The 15,241-nt window shown below is 38.9% G+C and overlaps 1 protein-coding gene and 1 long non-coding RNA gene across 6 annotated transcripts; one reads left to right on the top strand and one right to left on the bottom strand.

Moving 5' to 3' along the window:
• Window positions 1-117: 117 nt before the first annotated feature.
• On the top strand, window positions 118-3,100 carry LOC133901277 (uncharacterized). The gene is made up of 5 exons (XR_009906698.1): window positions 118-208; window positions 2,294-2,357; window positions 2,441-2,540; window positions 2,622-2,709; window positions 2,821-3,100. It is a non-coding gene; the product is annotated as an uncharacterized LOC133901277 (long non-coding RNA).
• A 1,814-nt stretch (window positions 3,101-4,914) lies between these two features.
• On the bottom strand, window positions 4,915-11,923 carry LOC133901349 (serine/threonine-protein phosphatase PP-X isozyme 2-like). 5 transcript variants are annotated; one of them, XM_062342687.1, is made up of 9 exons: window positions 11,521-11,923; window positions 11,187-11,294; window positions 8,920-9,072; window positions 7,076-7,138; window positions 6,903-6,988; window positions 6,733-6,808; window positions 6,387-6,655; window positions 5,652-5,730; window positions 4,915-5,565 (listed from the first exon to the last, which is right to left on the bottom strand). In XM_062342687.1, the coding sequence occupies exons 1-9, from the start codon at window positions 11,665-11,667 to the stop codon at window positions 5,515-5,517; spliced, it is 1,032 nt and encodes a 343-aa protein (XP_062198671.1). In that variant the 5' UTR covers window positions 11,668-11,923; the 3' UTR covers window positions 4,915-5,514. The 5 variants fall into 5 exon arrangements, with proteins under 5 accessions (XP_062198671.1, XP_062198672.1, XP_062198673.1 ...); XM_062342688.1 differs by lacking the exon at window positions 11,521-11,923 and adding an exon at window positions 11,388-11,510; XM_062342689.1 differs by lacking the exon at window positions 11,187-11,294 and having other exon boundaries at window positions 11,521-11,920.
• Window positions 11,924-15,241: the final 3,318 nt, after the last annotated feature.

A 15,241-nucleotide genomic window follows, 5' to 3' on the forward strand; every position in this document is an offset into this window, starting at 1 on the left:
ACGATGAAGATGACGCATCTGCTATTTTCTCGATTAGTAAATGTACTGTTATATATCTCCTATATATCTATGTTTTGTCCGTCACTACAAATTTAACTGATTGCTGATCTTTGGCAGCTATTTGTTTTGAGGGCAGCTGGGTTTCTGCTGCCATGCTACATCATGGCTTGGGCTGTTAGTATCATGCAGCGTCAAAGACAAAAAACAGGTTGGTGACTAATGGAAGTGTTTTTGCATTTTCTTGTATACGGTCTTCTGAGGAAAAAAATTCCACAAATTTGTTCATACCTAGCATGACACCAGACAATATATCTACAGATTTAAGCAACCTAAGATTCAAATTGTACACATATGCATATTTGGAAAATCACGTAGGGCAAGTCACTACAGATTTATCCTTGCTGGCCAAACATGAGGTTGCTTTGTCAGAAAATTTAGATGATTCCTTGTCTGATTTGGTTTTCAGTAGTTCAATACCTGTCAATTGCGTAGCAATGTGTGAATGATCTTCTGAAAGTTTTGGATATTAAGAACTGTGAAACTGCAGCTAGCTGTGTCAGTCGAAATAGCATGTGGTGATCAACAAAACCAAAGCTTTCTAACTGTTGATCTTCATTGCATGCCTGTTTGAGTTCAGGGAGGTTAGAGGTTCATATTTCTCTTCAAGTGGCAACACCTTCAGCAAGTAGAGGTTCAGCAGCACCTTCTAGTGGGAGAGGCACCTGTATGTTGTACTACCTTTTTTTTGTTCTTTCTTATTCTTCAATGACATAGATTGACAATAAAACTTATACTGTAGTCATGAGTATATGTGTACTTGCACATTCAGACTATTAATATTGGAATGGACATTATAGTTGGTTGGTAGATCTTTCGTAGTTGGAATTATTTCAGATTATCACTTATGACATTTTTTATTTATGTGTACCCTCTTTTAATATTTGAATGGACATTAATGTTGAATGTATGAATATTTTTGAGCAACAAAGGCTTTTGCCCATTTGTTTCCAAACAATAGCAGTGAACCTAGATTAGGGGAAAGGGGCATTAGTGCTGGCTCATAATAAAAAATGATATTGATACTTATTATCACTGCCGGTTCATTATTAGACTATCCCCAACCATATTCCCTTCATTTCGTTTCCTTCCCGATTCTTCTTCTCTTTCTCATTCCCTTTATTTTCTCTCATCTCCAACAGCTTCCCTTCGAAAGGATTCGTGGAGAGAAAGGAGAGAGAATCCCATCCTGAAGGGAATGACATTGTGAATTCATTTGTGACGAAAACCGTGAAGGAAAATCATTAGAGCCCTGAAAGGAACGAAAATCCCTTCGTGAAGGGATTATGGGCCCTAACGGGATTCGATTGGGGATGGTCTTACAATCCGACACTGATAGTCTGAGGATCAGTATCAGTTCATTGTTATGAATCAGCACTAATACTCATTATCAATGTCGGTTTAAGAACCGGCACTGAGAGTCATGGACTATTTTTTTTAATATTCTATGCATCTGTTGTGCTAGGATGAAGGAGATGCAGAGAACCAAACAACACCATTTATGTGACACGTAGTACTAATTTATACTCCTATATAACTCACCAATCATGACTAATCCGAAAGATCTTCAATGTCCATCTGACTTGATCTAACTTGTGCAAAGTTAAACCCCGTTTTCATTTCTAAAATAATATTAATCACCCTTTAATTACCTACCATAAACGTTTCCTTCATCTTTCCATCCCGTACGCCTCCTTCCTCCTTTCATCGCCGTCGCAGCGGAGCGCGACGTCCTTAGGGACCGGAATGCGCACTACGCACAACGGTTGGAGTGGGGCGGCCACTGTCGACCCAGGCGAGCTACTGCGTGACTGGACCCCAAACTCCGTGGACAACTACCATTGGCTGGTCGTGTTGTGTGGCGCAAGCGATGAGGTGGTGGCGTTGAATATCTCCACGCCCTAGCGCGTGCTCGCGGATACGCTGTCCTCGGCCGTCGTGGCGCTATGGAACTCCGCTTGCTCACGCTCCCCTCCCATGCCCTCTCTAGCCAGCTCCCGCCCGTGATCTGGCCGTTGCACCGCCTCATCTTGCTTGATCTCTTCGACAACTTGCCTCCAGGGGGAGATCCCCATGGCGCTCGCCTGCATCGCGCTCTAGATGTTGGATCTCACCTATAACCATGCATGTGATTCAGAGGTTCGATTTAGTAGATTATGATGTTTTGATGCTTGATCTATTTGAATTGTTGAGTGTTTCATTCATTCCCCATTGTTTTTGTTTTCCTCTCTGTTAGTGTTTTGATTTGTGAGGGAGGATCGAGGTCTGGGGTGAGGAATATATGTTGCTTCTGCAGTTAGGTGAGTTCAAATGCATCGCGTTTGTATTCTCTTGATCTTTTTTACGTTATTTACTGATTCCATGGCTAATTTTTGTTGTTTAGGTTGGGGTCATGTTGGAGCAGTGAGCCCGGTGGTGAATTGAACTGCTATATATCAAGGAGATGTGTTTCTTTCACCCAGTTGTAATTCGGAAGGCAACAAGTATGCAATTTTTTATGCCAAATTATTTTAGTTGTAGCTCTTATAGATATTAATTGAATCCCTTCCTTTATTTGTGCCCAGAGATGAAAAAACAAGTTCTGCTTGATTGCCTTTGATTTAGGATACGCATCAACTGAGTAGTGCACTCCTTTTGGCTCAAGGCAGATTGGTAACTACTTCTAGCGTAACGAGTTCTGGACTCGGTTAAATACTCAAATTGTATTTTAACTTTACAATTATATTTTTAGTAACAAGTTCCCGTTCAATTGGTTTTTCACAGGTTCTAATGGTTAACCAACATTCTGATAGGCAATATATAGAAAGAGGCAACTCAACAATCCTTGTGGCGTGTGTATAGTGTTAAGTATCCTATATTAAATATTCTTTGTTATAGCAGGCAGCTAAGTTTACTCCTCTGACAGATTTTCCTTTCATCATCATTTGATATGATAGCGATTGAGAGAAGTCTAGATCAAATGATTTATGCTAGGAAAATGATTGTTTTCCACACAATTTGGTCTATAAGGTATCTACTTTGAGATAATAAATGAAACAGTTTCTTAAGCCGTGTATCCTCTGTTGTGTGATTAGCTAAAATGTAGTGTGTTTGATTGATTCTTGAATCTCTTCATATGGCAAAATTGTGCTTCATTTGCTATGATTTAGTATCACACTTTTTTTTTGTTCTCATTCTGTATATCAGAATTGAACTTCTGAACATAGCTTGCATGTCCATGTTTGAAATATTTCACTTTTATATATATATATATATATATATATATATATATATATATATATATATATATATATATATATATATATATATATATATATAGGAAAACTAGTATGTACTCCTGGGTATATGTACTCCCACCTCTCATATACCACTTTTACACGTGTGTTATACTTCTTTATCACTTTAAATATACTTCATTAGTAATTATAAGATACTACAATACAAATCCCACGAAATTTTTTATGAAATTCCATGATTTTTATCATAATTTGCGTATATACTTCTTTTATGTATAAAAAAGAGTATATAGCAAAAATAAAAGGCTAACATTGAATTTTTTTTCATACAACTCATATTGGAGTATCTTAGAATTAGTATTAGAGTATACTAAAAATGATAAAAGAGTATAAAGTGTTTGTTTAGGTGGTATATTGCATGTGGGAGTACATACTCCTAGGAGTATAGAATAGGTGTCCTATATATATATATATATATATATATATATATATATATATATATATATAGTTACTATTCGCATTACGCACATCTCCAGTTACAACCCGAAACACTGTGAGTTACAACTTGTTAGGTAGACCAGCTACAACTTCACATCCAGAAATGCATAATTGCAATACGGGAAATTAACACTATGAGTTACAACTTGTTATTTGCATTGTGTACATTCTCCAGTTACAACTCGAAACATTATGAGTTACAACTTGTTAGGTAGACCAGTTACAACTTCACGTTCAAAAATGCATAATTGCAACACGAGAAGTTAACACTGTAAGTTACAACTTGTTATTCGCACTGCGCACATCCCCCAGCTATAACCTGAAACACTGTGAGTTATAACTTGTTAGGTAGACTAGTTACAACTTCACGCCCATAAATACATAATTGTAACACGAGAAGCTAACACTGTAAGTTATAATTTGTTATTCATATTGCACACATCCCCAGTTACAACTCGAAATACTGTGTCACAACCCGAAACATTGTGAGTTACAACTTATAGGATGTGCGCAGATATGAACTACAGTGAGTATATTTGCAGAATATATATATATATGTATATGGAAATGTAAGATCATCGCAAGATTGTTGCCATCTGTGTGGAGCAAGATGTTATACTGTTCCTCCGTACAAATATCATTCTTTTTTGTGTATTTTCCAAAGCAACCAGTATGTAATGTTTTGTAAGTTGTTGATTACCTGTAACAAAATTGATATCCTACATGGTTAAATTGAATACTTTGCTTTGTTCAAATTCTTTAGATCACGTGAGTTTCACGTGCGTGATTACTAGTATAATACGTGTTGATTACTAGTATAATACGTGCGACGTTGCTGCCGCCGCCGCTTCGCTGCTTCTTGCCGAATCGGACGCCGGACCTGTTCAAGGCGGCCGCTATATACCTGGTGCTATAGTGCCGCAAAATAATGTTGATCAAGAACAAAAATAAGCAATGGCTCCATCTCGCCTGAAACGCGGACAAATTTGTGGAGTCCTACCTGAAACAACGGTTCCAAACAAAATTCCTCATATCCCATAGTTCTACCAGCATCTTGTCACGCGATAGCCATCATACAACCAGTTTCTATAAACATAAGAACCGCATAATTGCACAGGCAACAAACAACCGAAAAATGTGTAACACATTATTAAAATGTAGTTGGGAAAGTTCCAACTAGACAGATTCAAATTAGAGAAGCTGCCAGAGCAAGTTACATTACAACCATTACACACGGATATTTCAGGCAAGTTAGTAGTAGTAGCAAAACGGTACCATGACCATATGCTATACTCCTAACAGTTGCGCAAACGTCAGCTACAAAATTTCCTACACTTGCACCGCAGCAACATTAGACACTCAGGCACAGCATTTCCATATCACTTCAGATTCTAGCAACGGGCTTTCTTAGGGATGAATCGACTGCAACAAAATTTTACATCATGTACTAATGCACACCCCATGAAATCCCTTCACAGAGGCATGTTTCTCAAGCTCGAATAGGAGCTATTCTGCGAAAAACTGGATGCCAACATTGGCTTTCCTACAAATCATAGACCTGAAAGGAGAAACATAACACTCGGTTTATACATCCTGAAAGCACCTCCTGGTACGACTCTTGTAAGGCCTGAGCTCTTCTTAGAACATGGGACATCCACATGACTCGTCTGCCAGTGCTTGCAAGCAGAGATCGGTAGCAAGCTCATGCGTTGAATGTGCAGCATCACAGAAAGTAATCTGGTGCTGGCCTCTTAGCAGGAACGCCTCTTGATTCCTAAATGCACATGTGGACAAATTAGATGCTAAAGGATCTGATGTTCAATAGAGGTTTACTATAATACAAAGGTCGAGGACACAAACATGTGGAGCAGCTTCAAATACGCGGAACTGCTTACTTAGGTTCTCATCCAGCTCTAGGATTGCAGCAACATTGCCACACCTACAAGTTGACATATTTTTGTGAAGAATTCTGTGAGGTAGATAAAAGGTAGCTATTTATGCATCATAACACACTGAGAAGAAAGACACGTGAAAAAAAAAATCAGATTCGGCATCAAACAACCCTCAAGGTGATGTTTTGATGAGTCAATCTAGGAATTTTTCAGGGGAATTGGATTCAAGTCCACCCCCCCCCCCCCCCCAAATCCAAACCGTTTCCAAAGTCCTAACCTTTGCAACAATTGTATAAATATTGGCCATATGAGCTACTATAAGAACTACAGTAGAACTAGTACAGTCCTGCAGGTACTATAGGTATGAAAAGCATCTTCTGAAACGGGACGACAAACAAGTTTATAGAGTATGAGCATAACTATTATATATAAAACAAGACTCCAACAGCAGAGACGATAAAATGCTTAGGCATTTAACTAGCATGTGAATGTTTAGCAGTCTATGTCACCAAATCTTATATACCCTCCTCCCTCAGAATCCACTGCTAACCTATTTTCCAACACACTTTCGGTAATAACTAATACCTTGATATAGTTTATAAATAAACCATTAGGCAATCAGGGTTTTCTCAACAGCTAAACTTAAAGAATTCATCATCATACTTCAAAATAAAATTATTAGATCAGTTGAATATTCAAGTACCTGTAGCAGTAATTAGGAGCTGACCATACAGTGACAATCTTGCTACTGAACATCCACTTATATCCTTCCATGACTAGTTGATGAGCACGACAAATATAATCTATGTTGTTTGAGTGATTAAATGACGCAACTACATTTCCACCAAAGAGGAATCCTGCACCTCGAGGACTTAATCCCCAACCATCTACAGCATCCTCTGGATCAGACCATAGAAGGTCACACATGGCTCCATCATGAGGTACCTCTTGCTTGCGATCTATTACTCTTATCTGTTGGAGCACGAGATAAAACATTAAGAGAAATAAAACATAAGGACTACAAAAAGAACACCAAAAGAATAATTTACCTGATCCAGTGTCGTAATAGTAGGAGAAAGGCCTCCATGGACACTAAAGATTTTGTTTTCAATAAGTGCAGACAAACTGAAAAGAACAAACAGATCCACCATCAGATCCCATATATATAATCTGAAGAACAATAGTATTGCTGGATAAGCAAGTATTCAAAGAAGATTGCCTTAGATAGTCGAATATTTCTGTGCAATATCTCCAGACATTAACTGAGCCGTATTTGCGAAGGCACTCGTCATAGAATCCATAAACCTGCAGCAAATGCACGAGCTCGAAGGACGAAAAAAGGATAAAAGTTCATGATAGCACAATATGATATCCACTTAAAGTGGTCCTCACCTGTGTGATCTGCCTGCTCTCATGATTTCCTCGTATTAAAGTTATACGGTCTGGATACCTAACCTGAAGATATTTCATCATACCAGTTAGGACAGGAAATTAAATATGAAAAGAGTTCTAATTGGTACCAGAAAAAAAAACCCATCAGATATGACGAAATACTGAAGTTAAATTCTGAAATCTGAATGCATGCAACCCACACAAATGGATAGAAAAAGCTTCATGGGGCATAAGGCTTCCCACAAGTTGATAACAGGGGTGTGTTAACCTCATGTTTCACTACATCCATGTGATAACCATTTTGCACATCTGGTAAGATGATCTGTTAAGCTGGCCTTCTTTTACTGTAAAATCGTACAGCTGTTATAACAAACTGCGAATAACTAGTACAATAGGAAGCTGGATAATTGGTGAAACAGGCTATCACCTTGCTGGTTATTAACAATAACTGATAGTCCATACTGAGGCTAGCAAACACAAAGCCTTTTGTTTGACACACTCTTTCAATTAACACCCTAATGTGGCCAAGAACAAGGAGTGCCATGAGAGTATGGCAACAAAGTGATAAACTAATAAGCTACTTCTAACAAGATTCTTTATACTAAAACAGATGTCATTTCAGTTTCATTAACATTTACTAGAACGAATGACAGCTATTTACATAACCAGACACAGTTAAATGTTAATGGCCACAAAGTCACAGATACCTGCAATGGGCTGATACTAAGCATTTAATACACAAATAAGGCATTCATATAGGAATGTTACTCTACTAGTTCCCTTACATAAGAACAAAAATTTTTTAGTTCAAAACTTCAAACTCAGGAAGGCTTGTCAGTTGAACATAATACTTGATTTGTTTCAGGATGAAAATAAGCTGAGATGAAAACTCTACTTCAAGTTTGTCTTGAGTTTCTACAATCATTATTCGTACAGGTTTTCTAAAAATCATCAGCTTAGAAGAATTATGTACAAATATAACAATAACAACATTGATCATGAAATAACTAATGACCTTAAAAATACAAAAGGATTTGCAAGATGTTAAGAACCAAGTACAACCAGCCATAATCTTGTCGGTACCTATAAGTTTGTTTCAATGTCTGATATATGGAACTGTGGACTAAAAGAAAGAATCAACACATCTTAATACAGCAATAAAGCTTGACAAGTAGGACGTAGGCCTGAATGAGAAATCAGATCAAGGATTGACATGGAGCAAACTGCAAAGGTCTGATCAACAGGTATCCCCCTATCATCTTCACCAAAAACCATGATGCAGCGAACAAGAGTTAAAAATGATATTTAAATTACATGTCCAGAATATCAACATAGATACGATAATTTGAGAAAAAAGCAAATCCACAGGCTTCTAAAAAGTCAATGCTGCTATATATCATTTGGACTCCACACCTTTACTGACATATTTTCCCCAATTATAGGTAGAAATAACTGCAAAGAATGCATCCAACTCGAGCTATAAATAACTGCAAAAGGACATAATCATGAATACTCCTGTTTGATCACTTCTATATTATGTTAATCATTGGCAAATTAGCTCATGGTGTCGTGCAGTCCACAATAATACAGGTTTCATGAAATTGACACACATGTACACATCATGGTTGAATGCTAAGCATCAATAAGGGATCGCTCGCCAAACAGGCTAGCTTGACTTCTTAGGGCAGCCAGACAGAAGCTGCTTCTGCAGAAGCTCCATACCTAAGAAGCCTTGAAAACAGGTGCTCTTCAAAAGCCACTCCAATGCCAAATAAATCCTAAACATTGAAAGCTAATCAAGCAATACATATCCAAAAGTTCTTACTGATACCAAAAGAATTTACCTTTAAAGCCAAAAGAAGCAAAAATGTTTCCACTGAATAAAATCCTCGGTCCACAAAATCCCCAAGGAACAGGTAGTTTGTATTTGGGCAGTCACCTCCAACTTTGAACAGTTCTTTCATGTCATAGAACTGCCCATGAATGTCTCCACATATCTGAGTGCAAAAAAGAAATATTACTTATTGTAATCACAAGTTCTGAATAACAACACAACAACAAATCCTTTTGTCTCAAGCAAGTTGGGGTGGGCTACAAAAACAAAGCAGATGCTTTAATGCACAGACCTAGTGACTTAGTTAACAATAATCCATTTCAAAAACATAATAAATTGAAGAGTAAATTGCACAAAACTACAAGTATTGTAACTAGTACCACGAAACTACAAGTATTGTGCACTAATTTCACACAAACCCTGATTTTAATTAGATTCACACAAAAAATGGTCTCATGTTTCTCAAAAATCATAGAACTTTTTGTATATGTTGCATAATCCATGTGCAACCCATTTTAATTGGATTCACCCAAAAATCATGTGTAGAATTTGAACTAAAATTCTCCAAAAAAGCTACTTTTATAACTCCTAATAATTGTTAGGGCCTCAAATAAAATCCCAAAAATATGGGAAAATTCACTAATATTCTTTTTATATGATGGATTAATTTATAAAAATATTTCCAGTCCTAGGTTATATGGCAAAAAAGTGAGTTCCTTTGTAATGCTCTATTTATATGCCCCATTTATATACTTGCAAAGTAACTCACTTTTTCACCATATAACCTAGGGCTAGAAATAATTTTAGAAATTAGTCCATCATATAAGAAGAATATTAATAAATTGTTCCAGATTTTTGGGATTTTATTTTAGTCCCTAACAATTGTTAGGAGTTATAAAAGTAGCCTCTTTTGGATAATTTAGTTTAAATTCTACACAATATTTTTAGGTGAATCAAATTAAAATGGGTTGCATATGAATTATGGAACACATACAAAAAGTTCTAGGATTTTTTGAGAAATATAAAACCATTTTTTGGTGAATTCAAGTAAAATCGGGTTTTGTGTGAAATTAATGCACAATACTTGGTAGTTTTGTGTTACTAGACACAATACTTGTAATGTATGGAGTACAATGAACAATCCATGCTGCATAGACAAGCACACAACATAGCCATGGAAGTCTTCTTTGGTTGGAAATAAGCTTTTGAAATAGAATGTTATCAAGCAGCACTCACAATCAGTAGAATTCTAGCATGAGTTCAGGACACCCTTACTACATTGGAATAATGTATTGATGTTATAGTGCAAGCACATACTCCCATCCATTTCACAATATCAAGTCATTCTGGGTTTCTAAGTTTATTTAACATTGAGAGATTTACCACTCAATGGAAAAAAAAACTTGCCATTCTTTCCATCCAATACAGTTAACTGCAATGAGTCCATAACTAGTTCTTGCCTCTGTGTCATCAATTACACATCTTAGATAGGATTTAATCTGGTTATTTGGCATACATCTTAACAATTGTGGTAAGAGCCAGAATGGCTTATAACACAACATAAACAAGTATCAAATAGTTGTTATATCAACATACTCATTAGGATATTTCACAAAATCAGTTTGATGTAATGAATACTGCAAGAAAGGAGGCCACCTTGTTAAAACCTATTGCTTGGAGTGCTTTTATTCCTAGAGAAGATGAGTGTAACTCCTACAGTTTTATTCCGCAAAAGCAAAGGTTGCTGCAAAACAATGTAGAGGTAAAGGGCTATTCTAACACTGCTGTCAAATGCTGAGCAACTAAGGTAACCGTTGAGGCTTGGATCAGAAGAATCAAACTAGTATGCTAATCATGTGCGTGATGGGAGCGAATTATAGTTCTAAAATTACATACAGGTACCCTTCCCTCATGCAAATAAGTGAAAAAGGCAAAATCCCAATTAAGGAAATGTAACCAAGTTACAGAAAGGGATTTCAATTAAGCCCAGTGGAATAAGCACTTGTATCAACGAATCAATAACTTCAAAATATCATAAGAATTTACTACCTTCAACCAGCATTGCTTATGGAAGCATAGCTGACAAATTCGGCAAATATACAAGCAAGCACATACAAGACACTACCTACCCAAACCATGTCTGTCGCCTGCACAATACAAGCAATCCTTGCTGACCGCCGACAACACATCAGCAACACAAACCGACATGGAACTACAAATAAAATGAGGTGCTGAATGCATAGGTGTAAGCTGCATGACCACTTGAAGCGTACACACCACAGCATCTTCCTTATACACCCGACAAGAATATCCTCTGTTTGCCCCAAAAATCAGCTCCACAAGACGATCACACCGCATATCTGACATCCCGTCGGCACCCAAACCCTAGAACCGCGAACCAAAGAAAAGCTTATCACAATCGCAAGCAGGGGCTCAACTAGCTAACCAAACTGCATAAATCGAACCCCTAGCACACACCATACAGCTTGCGAATCGCGTCGATGGCACAGCTTCCCGCATCAAATCGATGCTGCAACGAAATTGAGCTCGAATCGAGACGGAGATGGAGGAAGGGGGGGGGGGGAGCGCAGGTGTGCGTGCGGGCACGTACGGTGACGGGGGCGTCGACACGCTGCACGTTGCTCTCCTCGACGAGGATCTCCATGGCCTTGAGGCAGAGCGCCTTGACCTCCGCCTCCGTGAGCGGCTCGCACCGCTTGAGCTGCTCGATCTGCCGGTCCAGATCCGACGCCCCCATCGCCGCCGCCGCGGGGTAGTCCTCCTTCCAGAAGCTTCCGGAAGCACCGCGGCGCGCTCCTCGCCCGATGCTTCTCGAAGACACTAGGGTTCGGAGACGGGAGAACGGGAGGAGAGAAGGGGGGGGGGGGGGGGGTGGCCGTGCGAGCCGGCTGGCCGGGGTGGCGTGGCGTATGGGAGCCGAGGGTTTTGGGGGCGGTAAGGATACCTCGATTTTGCTTCCCGCTGCGGATGGGAGGGCGGCTCTCCGTGGTCTGCGGCGCTGTTTGGTTGTCAGCCCGATTTATTAAGCTAAAATCTGACGGTATCTTTATTATAATTTTTTACTTATATTTAATTGGTAGCTCTGATTTCACTTGCTCAAAAATTTTAATCATGATCAATATTTAGTCCGACTTTATAGTTTTTACCAAGCACATCATGTATTTCTTCTTTTTTCGCTCTTTCTTGGCTCGGGAATCGGGCAGGTGGCGGTGAGCTTACCTGATCACCGCTGGACATTTCTCTCTCTTTTATCTTCTCTCTTTTCTTTCCCGTTAAATTTTTACGGGTTTCAGTTTTAGCACAGAGGACATAAAACTTTCACTTCTTTGTGATCTTGGGCCCCAGGCAAGCTGTAGCCAAATCATGTTGTTCGAGCTTTGGTGATCAAGCATTTGAATTTTGAAATGGCACCACTGGACAACGATCTTGATTATTATGCAATACCGCTTATGCTGTCTCGTAACCATAGCGACGATTTAACTTACGTCCTCAACGGTCATACCATTTAACTTATTAGTATGGCTTCGCTTTTTATATCTCGAGTGATTCTTGCATTTTCTTGTCTAATAATAAATTTGTGAATGTTAGATTTGCATCGAGAGTTATTGGTTTTTTAGTTAGACCCACACAGAGCACAAGCACAAAATTTGATTGATATGGTTTGAATTTTGTTACTCGATATTTATTTGCTTTGAAAAACAAAGTTAAATGATTCTTTGTGTTGCCGTGTCCACTACCTATCCAGATCCATATTCTGGAGTGAATGAGATGGGGAGCAGAGTTACTGAGATATTTATAGAAAGACGTCTTATTACCATGATTCGTAACGACTCAATTATTGATATGTCAGTTGCGCTTATGAATTGATAGATCACTGTCGGTTCATGACACCAACCATCAATATTGTATTACTATCAGTTCCTATTACAAACTGGTAGTGATAAAGAAGTATCACTGTCGGTTCATAACAATCCTAACATTAATAAAGAAATATCGCTGCCTATCCACGATACCAACCGACAATGATAATGGGTATCACTACCGGTTTTTAATGGCTCTCTGATTGATTGGTTATTGGAACTTGTGAACCGGTAGTGAAAAGGAGGCACAGATAACTCATTTTGTAGGGGTACTCAGTTCTCAAAGCACAATTGTTGAATTGTGTCACGTCTTAAAATCCGTAATCATGTATTTAAGCATAATCATGTAGCATTAGTATCATGTTTAAGTTTGAACAATTTTATTTTTAGAGCACTAGAGCACATCGGTTTGGGTAATAAAAAGAGAGAAAGAAAATGAAAGGGAAAAATATAATTTACAGTTAAAATATCTTGTTTCTCTGACGTATATGACCTACTAAAGTTGGCCAACCACCCCCTTCCTTTCCCTCAGCTGTAGCTCCAACCCCTCACTGCTCCCCCACGCCTCCTCACCCTCTCTCCCAGCCGAAACAATAGCAAGAGCTGCTACCCCCTCTCTCAAGCTAGCTCTCATTCTCCCCCCAAAATCCCACTTTCAAGAGCCAAATTAAGGTACGCATGTCACACCATGGTATTCTCTAGCTCATTATCTTCCCATCCATCCAATTCTTCCGCGCAAGCATGAAAGATTCGAGTCGTTCTTGACCTCTTTTGGTGTTGTTGATGTTTGGATCTAAGTAGAGGAGTTCGGATGAGTAGGAGCTATGAAAAACTCGTGTTGTGGGGTTGGTGGATGAAGTATAGAACCTATGTGCTATCACAAAACCCTTTTTTCCTTGGATTGGTGAGGTTTGCAAATCGAATCTACCAAAGTTCCTCGCAAAACCCATGTCCTGTCAGAACCCGGAAGTTCCGAGTTGAAATCGAAAGTTCCGGGTAGACCGAATTGAATTATACTTGGAAAATTGCGTTGGTTTAGTGTGTAAATTGAGTCTAAAACCCTTAGACTAGTGCATACATATGTTTATGTGGGACAAATTTAACATGCAAGGTGAATCAGCAAGGAAATCAATGAGAACACATTTTCTTCTAGAACCCTGAAGTTACGGGTTTGCAACCTGGAAGTTCTGGGTGATCCTAGTTAGAGCTAACCAAGAAGCCCTAATCGGAAGTTTCAGGTATAGCTCGGAAGTTCCAGGTAATTTGAATTAACTCTAACCGAGTACCCTTGCTCGGAGTCTCACTCGGAGCATCCAACCTAACCCGAAAGTCCTGGATTGATCTGATTTATGATTAGTCGAGCACCCCTATTCGAAAGCAAATCAGGATATTTTGGCCCGACCTGAAGGTTCTGACCCCAACTCGAAACCTCTGAGTCAATAAAAAAGTGGCAACCCGAGGACCCCCACCCAGAGGTTAACCTAGAAGTTCCGTAACCTGGAAGTTCTGAGTTCCTCGGAATTTCTGGATTCTGTTAGAGTTTCTGAACTTGTTAGATTTTAGACTTCGTTAATCTTTCGCATGTCTTGTACTTTTAACTTATTGTTATGCATCTTGTGGCATACATCTTTGCATTTCTTTTATGCTCATCATTGCATGTGTTCTTCTTTAGAGAACGAAGAACTGGAGTGTGACGCGGGCATGACCGAGGACGGTCCAGTATTCTATGAGTGCTGTGCAGGTAGCATCAGGCAGGCGCCGAGTAGCAAGGCAAACGTCTAAGCATAATCTACCTACTATTTTGGATCGTATGACATCTAAGTGGTAAATTATGACATATATATGTTGTGCATGTTAGCGGGTCGGTGTCGAGAAATGGTGGGTAGCTCATATATTGATGCATTTTCTCCTACCTTGGTTATTTGATGTTTCCTTTCCTTTTAACCTGGGCTCAATGATGTGGTTGTCTAACTTAAAAGTTAAACGAAATTCTTAGTAGGGCATTAGGCTATCGGTAGAAGTCGAGCGGTGGAATATTCTATCATTCACGAGCTATAGATTTAATTATTGTTCATAATGATAATAACAATAATAGGTTGATGAGTGGTGAGAATGAGGAGAGATGTGGGTGGTGCTAGGGGTAGGTCGGGAGAGGAACCCGAATGCCATAGACTGTTTGCATCAGTTAAGTATTTCGTTGGTGCCATTGGCTTTAGCACTTTTCGTACTAACTACATGTCGATTTAATGGTAACATAAGTCGATTATCATGCGCCATACTAACGCTTGTCGTGCGTCCTTATGACACGTAAGAGAAAAAAATAGGAGAAATAAGGTGGTGGAAAGTCGAAGCTGTCCGGGACACACTCGTTGTAACACATGTGCTATAGGGGTATGTGCAAGTGTGTAGTTTCGGGTATGAGAAAGGTTGACACGAGTATCCGCTTGTGTG

Source organism: Phragmites australis, chromosome 20 (assembly GCF_958298935.1).
Source record: "Phragmites australis chromosome 20, lpPhrAust1.1, whole genome shotgun sequence".
Lineage (NCBI taxonomy): Eukaryota > Viridiplantae > Streptophyta > Magnoliopsida > Poales > Poaceae > Phragmites > Phragmites australis.